At 37.6% G+C, this 13,477-nt stretch overlaps 1 protein-coding gene across 2 annotated transcripts in view; it reads right to left on the bottom strand.

Annotated features, from left to right (window-relative positions):
* LOC127869006 (ATP-binding cassette sub-family A member 2-like) overlaps positions 1-11,700 on the bottom strand; it is a 42,606-nt gene extending 30,906 nt beyond the window's left edge. For both annotated transcript variants that reach the window (XM_052411251.1, XM_052411252.1), the window contains exons 1-14: positions 11,587-11,700; positions 10,806-11,010; positions 9,858-10,038; positions 9,424-9,579; positions 7,956-8,095; positions 6,711-6,821; positions 5,864-6,116; positions 4,904-5,219; positions 4,163-4,274; positions 3,305-3,495; positions 2,818-2,956; positions 2,046-2,253; positions 422-532; positions 111-282 (exon numbers count right to left, since the gene is read on the bottom strand). In XM_052411251.1, coding sequence (XP_052267211.1) covers positions 111-282; positions 422-532; positions 2,046-2,253; positions 2,818-2,956; positions 3,305-3,495; positions 4,163-4,274; positions 4,904-5,219; positions 5,864-6,116; positions 6,711-6,821; positions 7,956-8,095; positions 9,424-9,579; positions 9,858-10,038; positions 10,806-10,994 — 2,279 coding nt within the window. In that variant the 5' untranslated portion in view covers positions 10,995-11,010; positions 11,587-11,700. The remainder of the gene's footprint in view (positions 1-110; positions 283-421; positions 533-2,045; positions 2,254-2,817; positions 2,957-3,304; positions 3,496-4,162; positions 4,275-4,903; positions 5,220-5,863; positions 6,117-6,710; positions 6,822-7,955; positions 8,096-9,423; positions 9,580-9,857; positions 10,039-10,805; positions 11,011-11,586) is intronic.
* Between the last annotated feature and the right edge of the window lie 1,777 nt (positions 11,701-13,477).

Genomic DNA, 13,477 nt, shown 5'->3' with positions numbered 1-13,477 from the left:
CTAAAGACAATGATAAAGGGTTGCTGCTGGCAACACATAACACATATTACAATTATATATATTAACAAATGGGTAAGTGGCATAGCTAAAAAATTAATAATTTCCCTTACATGGTGGTAGTTTTTGCAGCTCCGTTATGTCCGAGGAGGGTGGTGATGTTGCCACTGTGAATGTCAAGGTTAAGGTCAGACACTGCGCGCGTCCCGTCCGAGTAGGTCTTGGTAAGGCCTCGCGCTGACAATACCACTGGAGTTGACTTCTGAGCCGGCTCACTGAACACATCTAAATATACACACAGAACTTTTATGATTTCAATTTTGGAACCTCTGGGATTACAGGCCTCCCTAAAAATGCTAACCCTAAATCACACAAATATTGTTAAATTTTGCTACGATTTCAAGGAAAAGGAGACCAAACTTACTCTTTCCCTGATTGCTTGGTGAATATGCAGACTCCCTTCCACTGGATTTGCTACAACACCAGCGAGACGGCAGGCAGAAGAAATACCACGGCTCTGATACACCAAATTTACCTGCAAATACACAATTTTATTATAATCTTCATTCTGTCACAAGTACATACTATATTCAACATTGAAATAGAAGAAACCATATTCACATCTAGTGTTTTCTGTATGATGCTATTAGCTAAACTACTTTTTTAATTTCAATACAAGGATTGGCTGGCTTTGGCACTTATCCTCAACGCAAAAATATTTGATAACTTTACATTAAATTAGTTTGTGATATGTTTCTCTTTAAAGAATAGTGTCATTTGTGTGCATTTTCAAAATAACAAAATTGACTCATACAAAATACAAGAAACCGTCGGAGACGGGTGATGCTTCCCAAAGGTTTTTTGGTCACAATATTGCACTATATATTCAGATAAAAGGAAACGTCTTGAGGGGCATAACTTTGGACAAAATAATACGATGGATGGTTTAGCAACTTAAAAAATTAAAATGGCCATAACTCTGTGAAAAATCATCCGACGCGAACCGGCTGATAATATGCACATCCCCTCTTGGTAGTGGAGCTTCCCGTAAAGTTTCATTGAATTCTGGTCATTAGTTGCTGAGAAATAGCCCGGACAAGAATTGCACTATATGTACAGTTAATGGAAAATTTCAAAGGGCAATAACTCTGTGAAAAATCATCCAACGAGAACCGGCTGATAATATGCACATCTCCTCTTGGTAGTGAAGCTTCCCATAAAGTTTTATTGAATTCCAGTCATTAGTTGCTGAGAAATAGCCCGGACAAGAATTGCACTACATGTATATGTACAGTTAATGGAAAATTTCAAAGGGCCATAACTTTGTGAAAAATCATCCGACCAGAACCGGCTGATAATATGCACATCTCCTCTTGGTAGTGAAGCTTGCTATAAAGTTTCATTGAATTCAGGTCATTAGTTGCTAAGAAATAGCCCGGACAAAAATTTTGCATGGACGGATGGACGCACACACACACGCACGGACAGACGAAGCAGCGACTATATGCTCCCCCCCAAATTTTTTAGGGGGAACATAAAAAAGCCATTCTCAGTTATATGCCCATGGTTTTCTTTTTTGAGAAGAAATTATGTAAAGAAATTATGAACAGCACCAAAACAAGAATATTACCGTCTGATGCTGCTTTTTCCTTTATGTGTGACCTGTTTCACATACCACTACATTACAACAAGAACTCATGTTATATGCAAATGTGATGTTTGTTTGATTTATAAGATTTATGGATTGACCATTCTAACCCTAAATTTAATGAATGGAGAATACTATGTTCTTAAACCCTTAGCCACTCTGATATGCACTTTGACATATTTTAGTCTTTAGAAAATCAAATTAAATGTAAGACCTTTCTTACTAGATTAAAGTTTATAGCCTCCATATACAAACTTAAGATACAGATGAGCAGCAAACAGCATAAAACCTGAACAGACTGCGTATTACTAGCAGGCTTCTCTGGTTTTATGTTGGTTGCATATTTCCACTTCCACTTTACTTCTGAGCGGGAAAAGGTCAAAGAACTGCTATGACTCACCTGGCATCACATTGCGGACATACCACCCCAGAATGAAGTATATGCCGCTGTCAATCACCATCATGATGTTACACCAGCGGAAATTGAAATCGTCCTCGGTGTTATAGGGATCCTTGACCACATTGCTCCACTGCAGACCAATCATCTGCTCTTCAAAACGCGCGATGTACTGGGCCGCATAGCTGAATGCCGTGGTAGACGACAGACACTGAAATGCAGGGGAGCCATAATGACTTTTAAATATATGCAACACAGGATTGAAGAGTTTTTTTTAATAAGAAATGCCATTTAAGTGCAAAGTGTTGTCCCTGATTAGCCTGAGCAGACTGCACAGGCTAATCTGGGACAACACTTCAGCCACATGCATTGAGCTCAGTTTTCCCACAACAAGGCTCTATAAATCCAATACCTCACTGAAATTATTTTACATGGAACTGAAAACACTACAGTAACTTCTGACATCTGACAAATGAACGATAAATAATTGCTCATACTATAGAAAATTGCCTTGATTATGTGTTCCTTAACTATTTAAATTCAGACAAACATTAAATTTAAACTAAGAATGTTTGTAGTTGTAAACAACACAATTTAAATGTTTGGTTTCAGTATTGTAGACCAAAAATACAAGCTGAAGCAGGAATGGAATCTGCTTAACCCTTCTGGTCATATGTGAGCATTTTTCTGCCAGAATTGTGCATTCATTGTTACATTTTGAAAATTGATACACAATTGTATTTTTTACATGGTCTTAGACTTTTGTGTAACTTACGGCTAGAGTTTTCTGCCAGAATGTCATGTCAACCTCCAGTGTGTAGAGAACAACAAAGGGTAGATAACTGATGAAGTACACAATGAAGAAGGTCAGAATGGCCAGCCATGTGCGCATGAAGAAGGCACTCACAAAGTAACTGAAAACAGGGAAGTGAGAATCAGTCAGAGGGCCACTAAGATATTTGATTAAAGATGTAATACTTTGGAATTTCACAAGTTCATAACACTGATTCAAATTCAAAACCAGAAAATATGGTTAAAAAGGTAAACATTGTGGGGGGTTTTAATTTTGAGAATATATTCTGGTGTCTGTAATCAGTCATGGAATGAAGTATAGAATATAACTCGACAGGCTTCTGATGAGACCATGACACCAGTAAGATTTGTATACAGCAATCCTATAAAAATCAAAGTAAGCTTTAAAAGTGTAACAACTATAAAACCCATAAAATTAAAAACAACAACAAAAAACAACAAAAACATACCATAGCATTAAGATTGAGAATGCAAAGTCTATAAAGTAGAGCCAGACAATGAAGGCATTGCTCTCTGTGAAGATGTTTGCATATTTCAGAATGATGATGTCAATCCCACAAACTGCCGCCATAATAAGGTAGGTTGTGAGAAGCCACGCCCAGAAATTCAGGCCACACTTAAGCCCCATGATGTTTAGGGTCTGAAATACAAGTATGAGTAGCGTTCTAAGAAAACTGGGCATAATGCATGGGTGTAAAGTGTTGTCCCAGATTAGCCTGTGCAGTCCGCACAGGTTAATCAGGGACGACACTTTCCACCTAGATTGGATTTTTGCTTAGAAGAAACTTCATTCGAAAAATGTCATAAAAGTGGAAAGTGTCGTCCCTGATTAGCCTGTGTGGATTGCACATGCATTATAGTTTTCACAGAACACGACACATATAGTTATACTGAATGTGTGACTCAAAAAGTGCCTCTATTGATAGTATAAAAAAATTGACAATTACACGTAAAAAGTTAGATATAAAGTTTTTTTTCTCCAATGATAGCAGCAAAGTATCACTTATTTTTTTTTATGACAAATTGGTGATATGCCTTACACTTAATTTTAGACATTGAATACATAGTCATACGATTATCATTGTGACAATATACAAAAAGTAATTTATAAATTACAAACATCTCAAAATCTCTTTTTGTAGTACCACATTGACAATGTATCATCTAAAATTGAAAAATTGACCAGTGTTTCACACATCAATACAATGCACTGCCATTTTGACAGCTTTAAGTGGCTGTTACAGTATTGAGCAACTGTTCTAAGATGAACATGAAAGCCTGAGGTAGCCAGTCTCTACATTGCCTACCTCTTCCTGTCCCCTTTCCCTGTCCAGGTTGTATACTGCCACAGCAATACTGACGATGAATGTTATCGTCATCAGTACCGGCAATAGGTAGCCAGCTATTGTGTTAACAAAACTGAAACAGGGAAAAAGCATCATGGCTGATATAAAGGCTTTAAATGTAGACATTGTACAGAATGACAGGTATATTGATTTGTCCTACTCACAAACACGACAAACCATAAGTAAACGCAACAACTGATTGAGAAATCAGCAGTAACAAAAGAGTAATCATCTAATAATGACATCAATCATGAGAAATCAGCAGTAACAAAAGAGTAATCATATAATAATGACATCAATCATGAGAAATCAGCAGTAACAAAAGTGTAATCACATAATAATGACATCAATCATGAGAAATCAGCAGTAACAAAAGAGTAATCATATAATAATGACATCAATCATGAGAAATCAGCAGTAACAAAAGAGTAATCATATAATAATGACATCAATCACAGCATGAACAAACATGAACACCATTGAGTTTTGGAAAAAAAAGTTTCTTTTTAACATCTATGTACGCTAGAAATAATTTAAAATGCAGATATGCAGATGTCCTGCTATATGTCACTGGACACAAAACCCTTACCCCCCCCCCCCCCCCCCCCCACAAACACACAGGGGTACACTATATGACTTAACATCATTATTACAGCGGAGGCCTAATATAAACTTAAATAAACAAAACAAAAGCCAACTCACGTATCAGGTGTATGACAAGGGAAGGGGAATTGGTTGGTTGCAACCCTTGGCATCTTGAAATCCACCTGTTCATGCTCAGCATATAACGAGATAATTGCAGAGTCAATCATGTCCTGGAGCTGAATGAAACCTCTGAAATAGCGAAGCTCGTTGAAGAAGTGATCCTCTGGCTGAGGGCGCCACATTCTGTCCTTGATACGGTTCGTATTTGGAGAATTATCCACGTCCATTCGGATCTTATACTGGATGTGTGTACTTATGGGGTGTGTATGACGCTTCAGTCTCTTTAGTTCTCCGGACACTTCAAAAACAAGACCTAAAAGAAATCAAATAAAAAAAGTGAAATTTTGGGGTATAAATTTGTGCCATATAGTATTACATACATGCATTCTGTATACATAGCAGGTCATAAACTTGTACTTGAAGGTTGTATATAAACAAAGTTGTAATCATACATTCATACACAACACATATGCAGCTTAAAAACTTAATTTCCAGATATATTAGCATGGTCTTCAAAGAGTCTTTGTGGAGGTTATTAATATGCGCAGCAGTGGAACCACAAAGGGGAACAATTTAGAAATCTGCAGAAACAAGAGATGTGTTTGTCAGAAACACAATGCCCCCCATTGCGCCGCTTTGAAATAAAATTTCAATTTATCATTTGGCAGGTTTAGAAATTATCTCCCTTTTAAAGCTTATTACTTCCCTTGGATTGTATTTTATGACTTTTGACCTTGAAGGATGACCTTGACCTTTTACCACTCAAAATGTGCAGCTTTATGACATACACATGCATGCCAACTATAAAGTTGCTATATTCAATATTGCAAAAGTTATGGCCAATGTTAAAGTTTTTGGACGGACGCACAGACTGACAGACGGACTGACGGACAGTTCAACTGCTATATGCCACCCTACCGGGGGCATAAAAATGAGCGAATCAAGAGTACAACATACCAGCCAGCAGCTCATTGCGGTTGTTGAATTGAATAGACGCAGTCTGCATGTCTGACTCAGTGGCATATCCCACATATCTGTTGATTTCTATGCAGGACAGGTAGTCAGACACGAGGCTGGCCACCTTGGAAATGGACTTCATGAGGCCGGTGTCTGCGTCTTGGAAGGTGTAGATCAGGTTGGTCAGGTCTTGGTTGTTCACACCGGACATCTGCATCACTAACGACTTGACCAACTCACTCTTGAACAGCGCCTGGTACAAAATATACAGTAGATACACAGAATACTATGTAAGTGCTCGATTCAAGTAAGTTCATCTGGCCTGGCTCAGAAAAACTCACTCAATGAACACAGACTGGGAGTTCTGAAGCCTTACAAAGCCAAAGGAGGGCTAACAGATACACACCAGAATATCAAACAATTGCTTGAAACTTGAGGAAAAAAAACAGCTCAATTTTCCGACAAAAGTTCTGCAATTAAAAAGAGAACTTTAAAAAAAATGTGCGTTCAGATGCAAAAACTTTATTTAAAAAACATAAATCATTATAGCTGGAGTAACTAACTTTAAAAGTATTGGGGTTTTAACATTTTCTTGCTGAAAATGGCTAAATGTAAACAGCATAAAATCAAAACGGCCTGTGAGTTACTTGCAGGTTTTATGCTGTTTGCTACTCATCAGTATCTTAGGGTTGGTAATAAAGTCTTGAAAACTTGTATTTATTATGAAACTTAATTCTATATGATTTTCTCATGGACAAAAACACATCAAAATGAGTGTGTGGTAAAGGTTTAAAAAGAAGAGTGCGTTGTTGTTACTCCTAAAAACTTAGCGTGATGTTTCACTGACCTGAATATCCTTGCCGGTGTCTCCAGCCAGCTCCTCCAGTACAATGGTCCCGTCGGCCCAATCCAGGGCTATCTGCGTGAAGTTCTCTAACTTTGCAAATGTAGCATTAGCCTGTAAATGAGAAAAAAAAAGAAAAGTCAAAATCAAATGAAACATTGAACTTTTTATCATCTGTTCACCTTTGTTCAAGAACTTAATAAGTGCTTTAGGAATTTCGATTTACAGTTGTCAAAAATTTTGCTGGCGTGACAGATCTTATTCCAACATCAGACATGCATTGTCTGCTATTTTGGTTTGAAAGTTTTAAAAATTAACAAATGAAAACAAAAAACACTTGACCAATTCTTAATGCCTCACTATATTAACTTATTTGTATTCAACAAGGATCTAGTATTCCCCATAAATAATATAAACAAGGCTTGTCAAAGAATTTGACTTATGCACCTAATGTGTAATAGAGCATGTTCATAGACACTCGGGAATAATTGTATCACTCAAGATCAAGAAGGTGTCTTTCAAGTCTATACTTCAAAGTGATCCTTGTGATGACACATTTGAAGTTTGTATTCAATCCCCTAGAAAATGTGGTAATTGATGCTTCCTGAAACTTACCACATTCTATGATTGAGCATAGCTCTGGGAAAACAGGGCTTAATGCATAAGAGACAAGTGTTGTCCCAGATTAGCCTGTGTATTGTGCACAGGCTAGTGTTGTCCCAGATAAGCTTGTGTATTGTGCACAGGCTAATCACAGACAACACTTTCAATTTGTATGGTATTTTTCATTTAAAGGTAGTATCTTTTTAGTGAGATTCAGCTTATTAGGAAAGTGATGTATCTGATTACCCTAAGCCGACTGCAAAGGATAATCTGGGACAACATATGCAAATGCATTAAGCCCCATTTTCCCAAAGCAAGGCTCATCTGCACCAACTGATGGACCGACAAATAAACAGTGACTTGCTCCACTCCGTCCTTGCGTGGTATATGATACATGCTTAACCCTTTCCCACTTAGAAACAAAGTGAAAATGGCTATGGGCAAACAGCATAAAACCAGAACAGCCTGCGAGTAACTCGCAGTCTGTTCAGGTTTTATGCTGTTTGCTGCTCATCAGTATCTACAGTTTGGATATGAAGTTTTAAAAACTTGAATCTAGTAAGAAAGGTCTTAAAATAAATATAACTCTCTAAGGGACTACAAATGCGTGAAAATACATATAAGTGGTAAAGGGTTAATTCTCACCTTGTTCAGTATTGCCCTGACTTCAGGGGTGTCTGGAGCATAGAGAATCTTTCCACGCAGCAGTGGTTTCAGGTATGCCCAGACGATGGTGCCGTTGTCTTCCTTTATGATCCTTACATACATGTCCTGGCAAGACGGACCTGTGGAGCAGAGCAGACATATTTAGAACTAACATGACACAGGTAAAGAGCAATCATCATTTAAACCAAATATTATGTTAGTCAGTAATTTTAACAGTATGAGTTATTTATGTGGCTTGGGTTTTGCCATATCACAAAATCATACAGAGTCATTAATGTAATAAAAACTAGCGCAACCTTGACACTTGTGTTTTAATGGAAAAACGGGCCCTTATGCCATATGCAGCCAGCGTTACAAAACACAAGCCTGAGCTTTTTTACAGTCTGGTCCCGAAGCAACCCTGTCTGCAGACCACAAGCTGATTTATTCTTAACCCTCTTTGCATGCTGGGAAATTTGTGGTCTGCTAAAATGTCGTCTGCAGAATTTCTTAAATTAGCATTTTCTTCGATTTTTTTCAAAAATTAATATCAGAATAGCAAACAGTTTGGATCCTGATGAGACGCCATCTGGATCGAAACTGTTTGCAAAAGCCTTCAAAATTCGGTTCCAGCAAGGGAATTAAACCCTGAAGGTGACAGAACAAAATGTCAAACAGACACACATCAAAAAAGACAAAGATTTATTTATTGGCAGATACTGAACGATAATCACAAAATTATTTTGATAAAGATGATTGGAAAAATATATATTTCCACTGAAATGGAATCTATAATTAAACATGATGCAAAATGCAATATTTTTTTTTAAAGGGACTGTCAACCACGACGACGAAAAAAAGAAAAGTTGTAAAATACCATATTGTTTTACAATAATTATAAGTTTATATTGATTAAAATATCACGACTGGTATATTACATAAAATGAAAAAAGTTGTACAGTTTTCATATTTTCCGTATATTTGGTTATAAATTTTATTGGGTATGTCTACCATGTAACTACCAGTTAATTATAAATAATGCAAGCAGATTGATCATCATCGTCACGTGGTAAACCCAGGAATGCAAATTGTGTATGCTTAGTGAATTGTTTACATTTTATATATAAAATGATCAATCTACTTGCGTTATTTATACCAGTGTGTATATCGTTATGTCACCTTCTTTCGATTTCACATCGCAAAATTGTATTTCTGAATATACAGAAAATATGAACTTTTTCAAGTAATGTAATATACCAGTGGTGATATTTTAATCAATATAAACTAACAATTGTAAAAAAAATACAGTATTTCAGAACTTTTCTTTTTTCGTCATTAGTGGTTGACAGTCCCTTTAATAATGATTATACCTAACTAAGCTGAGATTTGGCTCACGAATATATTACATTTTTAGAACTTACTCACATCTCTCCCCCCCCCCCCCCCCTCTCCGCCTCATCCCACTCACCTAATGGGGCTAGTGACTCCATTTCTGCTGTCTGCTGCTCTGTGAGTTCCTTGTGGTTCCTTGTGGTCCTGGTCAAGTGCCTCCCCGTCCTTGAACTCATGACAGGAAGTGACGTTCCACACATGATAGACGACAGAGAGTCAAACTCCTGTGTGCCTGAAGTGAAAGGGATATTTGGTTATTTGTTTTTTATTTTTAAGGTTTTTGACCAATTGATGTTGCTACATCTGCATCTTAGCTGCCTACACTCAACATTTCAACATTATACACCAATCAACACTTAAGTTGTTAAACGGAGAAAAAATTTCTAAGCACAGTAACAGTAACCTAATGGACTGACCAATTCCCAAACCAACAGAGTTACTCCAATATATCCCTGCCCGGCATAATTAATAGGTTTGATATAAAATAACCAGAAACAAAATGGGACTCACTGGTTTGAGCAGCAGCAAGGCTTTCAAATGCCTCAGCGTTGGCGCTGGCAAATGCATTAAAGCGCTCATTCATGTTTGTGAGATCTTTCTGGCCGTTCACAATGCTCACAAATGCTTCTTTCATCTCTTCCACAGTGACTCCGGCCTTATCTAGGATACTGTCCAGTCCACTTGTCACCATCTAAAAATACATGAAAGCTTAAATCAATAGGTCATTTTTGTGTAGCAGCTTTAAAGTCTGTCTGGCCATCAGGAGGTCCTTCATTTGATCTACCCCTCTCAAGATTTTCCCCTAAAAGAACAATCAAGCCACGTCATGCCAAAATGGAATTAATGCTGTATGCTGTCAGCGTCGCTCCAGACCAGCCTGGGAAGTTGTGCAGTCTGGTTCGGAGCTACCGTGCCCTTTTATTAGATAAGGAAACCTTGTGGACTTTATAGCAGACAGTGCAGCTCCTGACCTGAATGCCCAAATGCGCAGGCTTATCTTGAACCACACTGGCCACATGTGGCATTATGAACACATTTTCGTATGATGCAGCTCAATTAATGGATCTACATAACAATGAGGTTTAAAATGGCCTTAGTAACCCAATAGCTTTTCACCAAGAGGCTATTAAAACAAAACACACATCTGTGGGTAGATGAGCTAGTACGTAAACTATTTTGTTATGCCTTGTGATGTGTTTGTCAGAAACACAATGCCCCTTCTGCGCTGCTTTGAAGCCATATATTTGGCCTTTGATCTTGAAGGATGACCTTTAACTTTCACCACTCAAAATGTGCAGTTCCATGAGATACACATGCATGCCAAATAACAAGTTGCTATCTGTCGCGACATAGAAGTTATGAGCATTTTTCGAAACCTAAACGCGAAAAGCTAAACGCAAAGTGTGACAGAAGGACAGACGGACAGACGGTCCAATCACTATATCACTAAGTGCAAACCTTTTCAACAAGATTCCCAATGTCCAACTCCTGCAGGATGTCAAGAATCAAGAATCCCCTGTATGGTGTGACTGTCAAGGTGACAGAAGCTCTGGCTGATTGCTGCTGCATGCTCTTGTGACTCGTTGTTGAAGCGCAACAGTTGTTCAAACTCTGTGGTGTTACAGATGAGACCTTTGAGGTCCGCATTGGCCACCTCCAGCAACTGTGAACAATATATCAGAATAAAAGCTTATTTATTATCAGTTTAATGAACAAAAAATACAAGAACAAACCAAGAGAAACTGTGTTACACCAAAAGGGCTATGATGTTGTTATACTTTTTCAAAACATTCATATTTACTCATTATATCAAATTTTGATATGCTACAACCCAGAAGAAAATGTAAGCCTCAGGAAGCACAAAATATGGTATGAAAATTGCAATATGATTAACAAGAGCTGTCTCCATAGGATGACATATGCCCCCGAAAAATGCTTTGATAGAAGTTATGAGCATTTTCGAAACCTAAACGCAGATTTTGAAACCTAAACGCGGGCCCCAAGTTCAAGGTTACAGGGGAAAAAATTTGTGTGCGTATGGAAAGGCCTCGTCCATATACACATGCATACCAAATAAGAAGGTTACATCTGAAGCGACATAAAAGTTATAAGCATTTTTCGAAACCTAAACGCAAAGTGTGATGGACAGATGTACAGACAGACGGACAGACTGACAGTGTGATCATTATATGCCCTCCTTCTGGGGCATAAAAATTGTTATCTTGTCGTGTGGGTGTACCATTTCAAAGCTTATGCTGCCGTCTACGATGGCGCTCGCAACATCCGCGGTAAGGTTGAGTTGATCCATCATGTAACGCTCAAATTCTGCTGGCTGCTTCAGCAAGTCTCGCACTTTCACTGCAAGATATTGGACACTGCTTATCAAAGGGCCTTATGTATAACTATTTTTGCTGTTTACTTCTTCTGGCATTTTATGAATGTTACATACTATAGTAGCTGATGACAGAAGTAGCTGCATAAACAGAATTCCACTTTATATCAAGTGTCTGATCACCAGTTACCATACTTGATGTTTCTTCGCACATTCAGTAAATCCTGGGCCTGGGCAAAAAAAATGAGGGCATAAAAACAACTTAACATATGCCTACATATACTATTAAAGACAACATATTTAAACATCCCATGAAAAGAATCCCTTCTGAATTTGATAGTTTAATAAACAAACATGCTTACCATTGCTTAACATGATTGAACGCAGAGAAGAAAACGCAAACAACCCATTTGCAAGGTAGCGGATATCGTTGAGGATTATGTTGGTGATATTGGAATCCTCTCCTAAAAGCTTGAAGTTATCCAGGAATGTGTTCAAACTGGAAAAAGAAACACAATATGCACATATTTGTAAGTAAAATGTGTATTTGGAAGGAGAAAAACAATTAAGCCCCAAATGAATTTCATGTTCTGACTATGTTACTAGGTATTCCATCATAAAAAAAATCACTGGAATATTATATGGGCAACTAAACACAAGCTGTCAAGCCCTAACTCAAATGACTCATTAAAAAAATATTGTGTTTTTTTTCATTCATTTATTAGACATAAGGTTCTTGAAAACAAAATAAGAATATTTTTTTTAAAGGTCATCACAAAAAATTATTTTTAGATAAAAACAATTAAACAAGCACACAATGAAAGGCATGATTTATGTGAAACATTTTTCTATGACAGTCCCAGACTTCCAAAGCAATGAGATATTTCATGTGAACATACTCTTTCAAAATAGCGTCTGGTCCATCATCAGTAAGTATTTTCTGGATTGTCCGAAGAAGTTCCTTGTTATCCAGCAGATTCATGATATCGATTTTGCCCAACTTTTCAACCAATGACACGAGATTTGATAGACCATTAAAGTTCTGTAGCAAGGTAGCCACATCTTGGGTCACTTTCATCCAAAATGCGGTTGAATTGAAGTTTTGAATGTCCTGAAGCTGAAGCAATGGAAATGTTGTGAATTGATAAATAAAAATTCAAGGTGAGACTTTTTATTCTACTTTTAAAAATACAATGAAACAAAAACTGGTTTATAATGTCATATTGTTATTGTTTTATAGCACAAAGCATAATCATTTTTTGAGCTGTAGATTTCTTTCAATTCGCACCAATGCAGAATTACTCAATACCGGAAGGCCTGATTTAAATCAGACACTAGGATTTGTCACAGTAGTTATCTATACCTCAAGTGCCATATGTCATAATATGTAGCAAGTTGAGCAAGATGGACAATTGCCATAAGAATCAAGTCATGCAATAATGGGTCTTAAGCCATATTCGACCAGAATAAGTCCTGACCAGCCTGTGCATTTGCAATCTGATAAGGAGCTACCCTGTCTGCTTATGAGATATGGCTGATTTGGAGCTATATGAGTCGTTTTCTGAGAAAACTGGGCTAAATGCATGTGCGTAAAGTGTCATCCCAGATTAGCCTGTGCAGTCCGCACAGGCTAATCAGGGACGATAGTTTCCGCCTAAACTTGATTTTCGGTAAGGTAAGGAGGGACTTCCTTGATGAAACTAAAATACCATAAAAGTGGAAAGTGTCATCCCTGATTAGCCTGTGCGGACTGCACAGGCTAATCTGGGATGACACTTTACACATATGCATTATGCCC

The sequence above is a fragment of the Dreissena polymorpha genome, chromosome 2 (assembly GCF_020536995.1).
Source record: "Dreissena polymorpha isolate Duluth1 chromosome 2, UMN_Dpol_1.0, whole genome shotgun sequence".
In the NCBI taxonomy this organism is placed as follows: Eukaryota; Metazoa; Mollusca; class Bivalvia; order Myida; family Dreissenidae; genus Dreissena; species Dreissena polymorpha.
The sequence above is the reverse complement of the archived record's forward strand: the minus strand, read 5'-3'. Positions and strand labels throughout refer to the sequence as shown.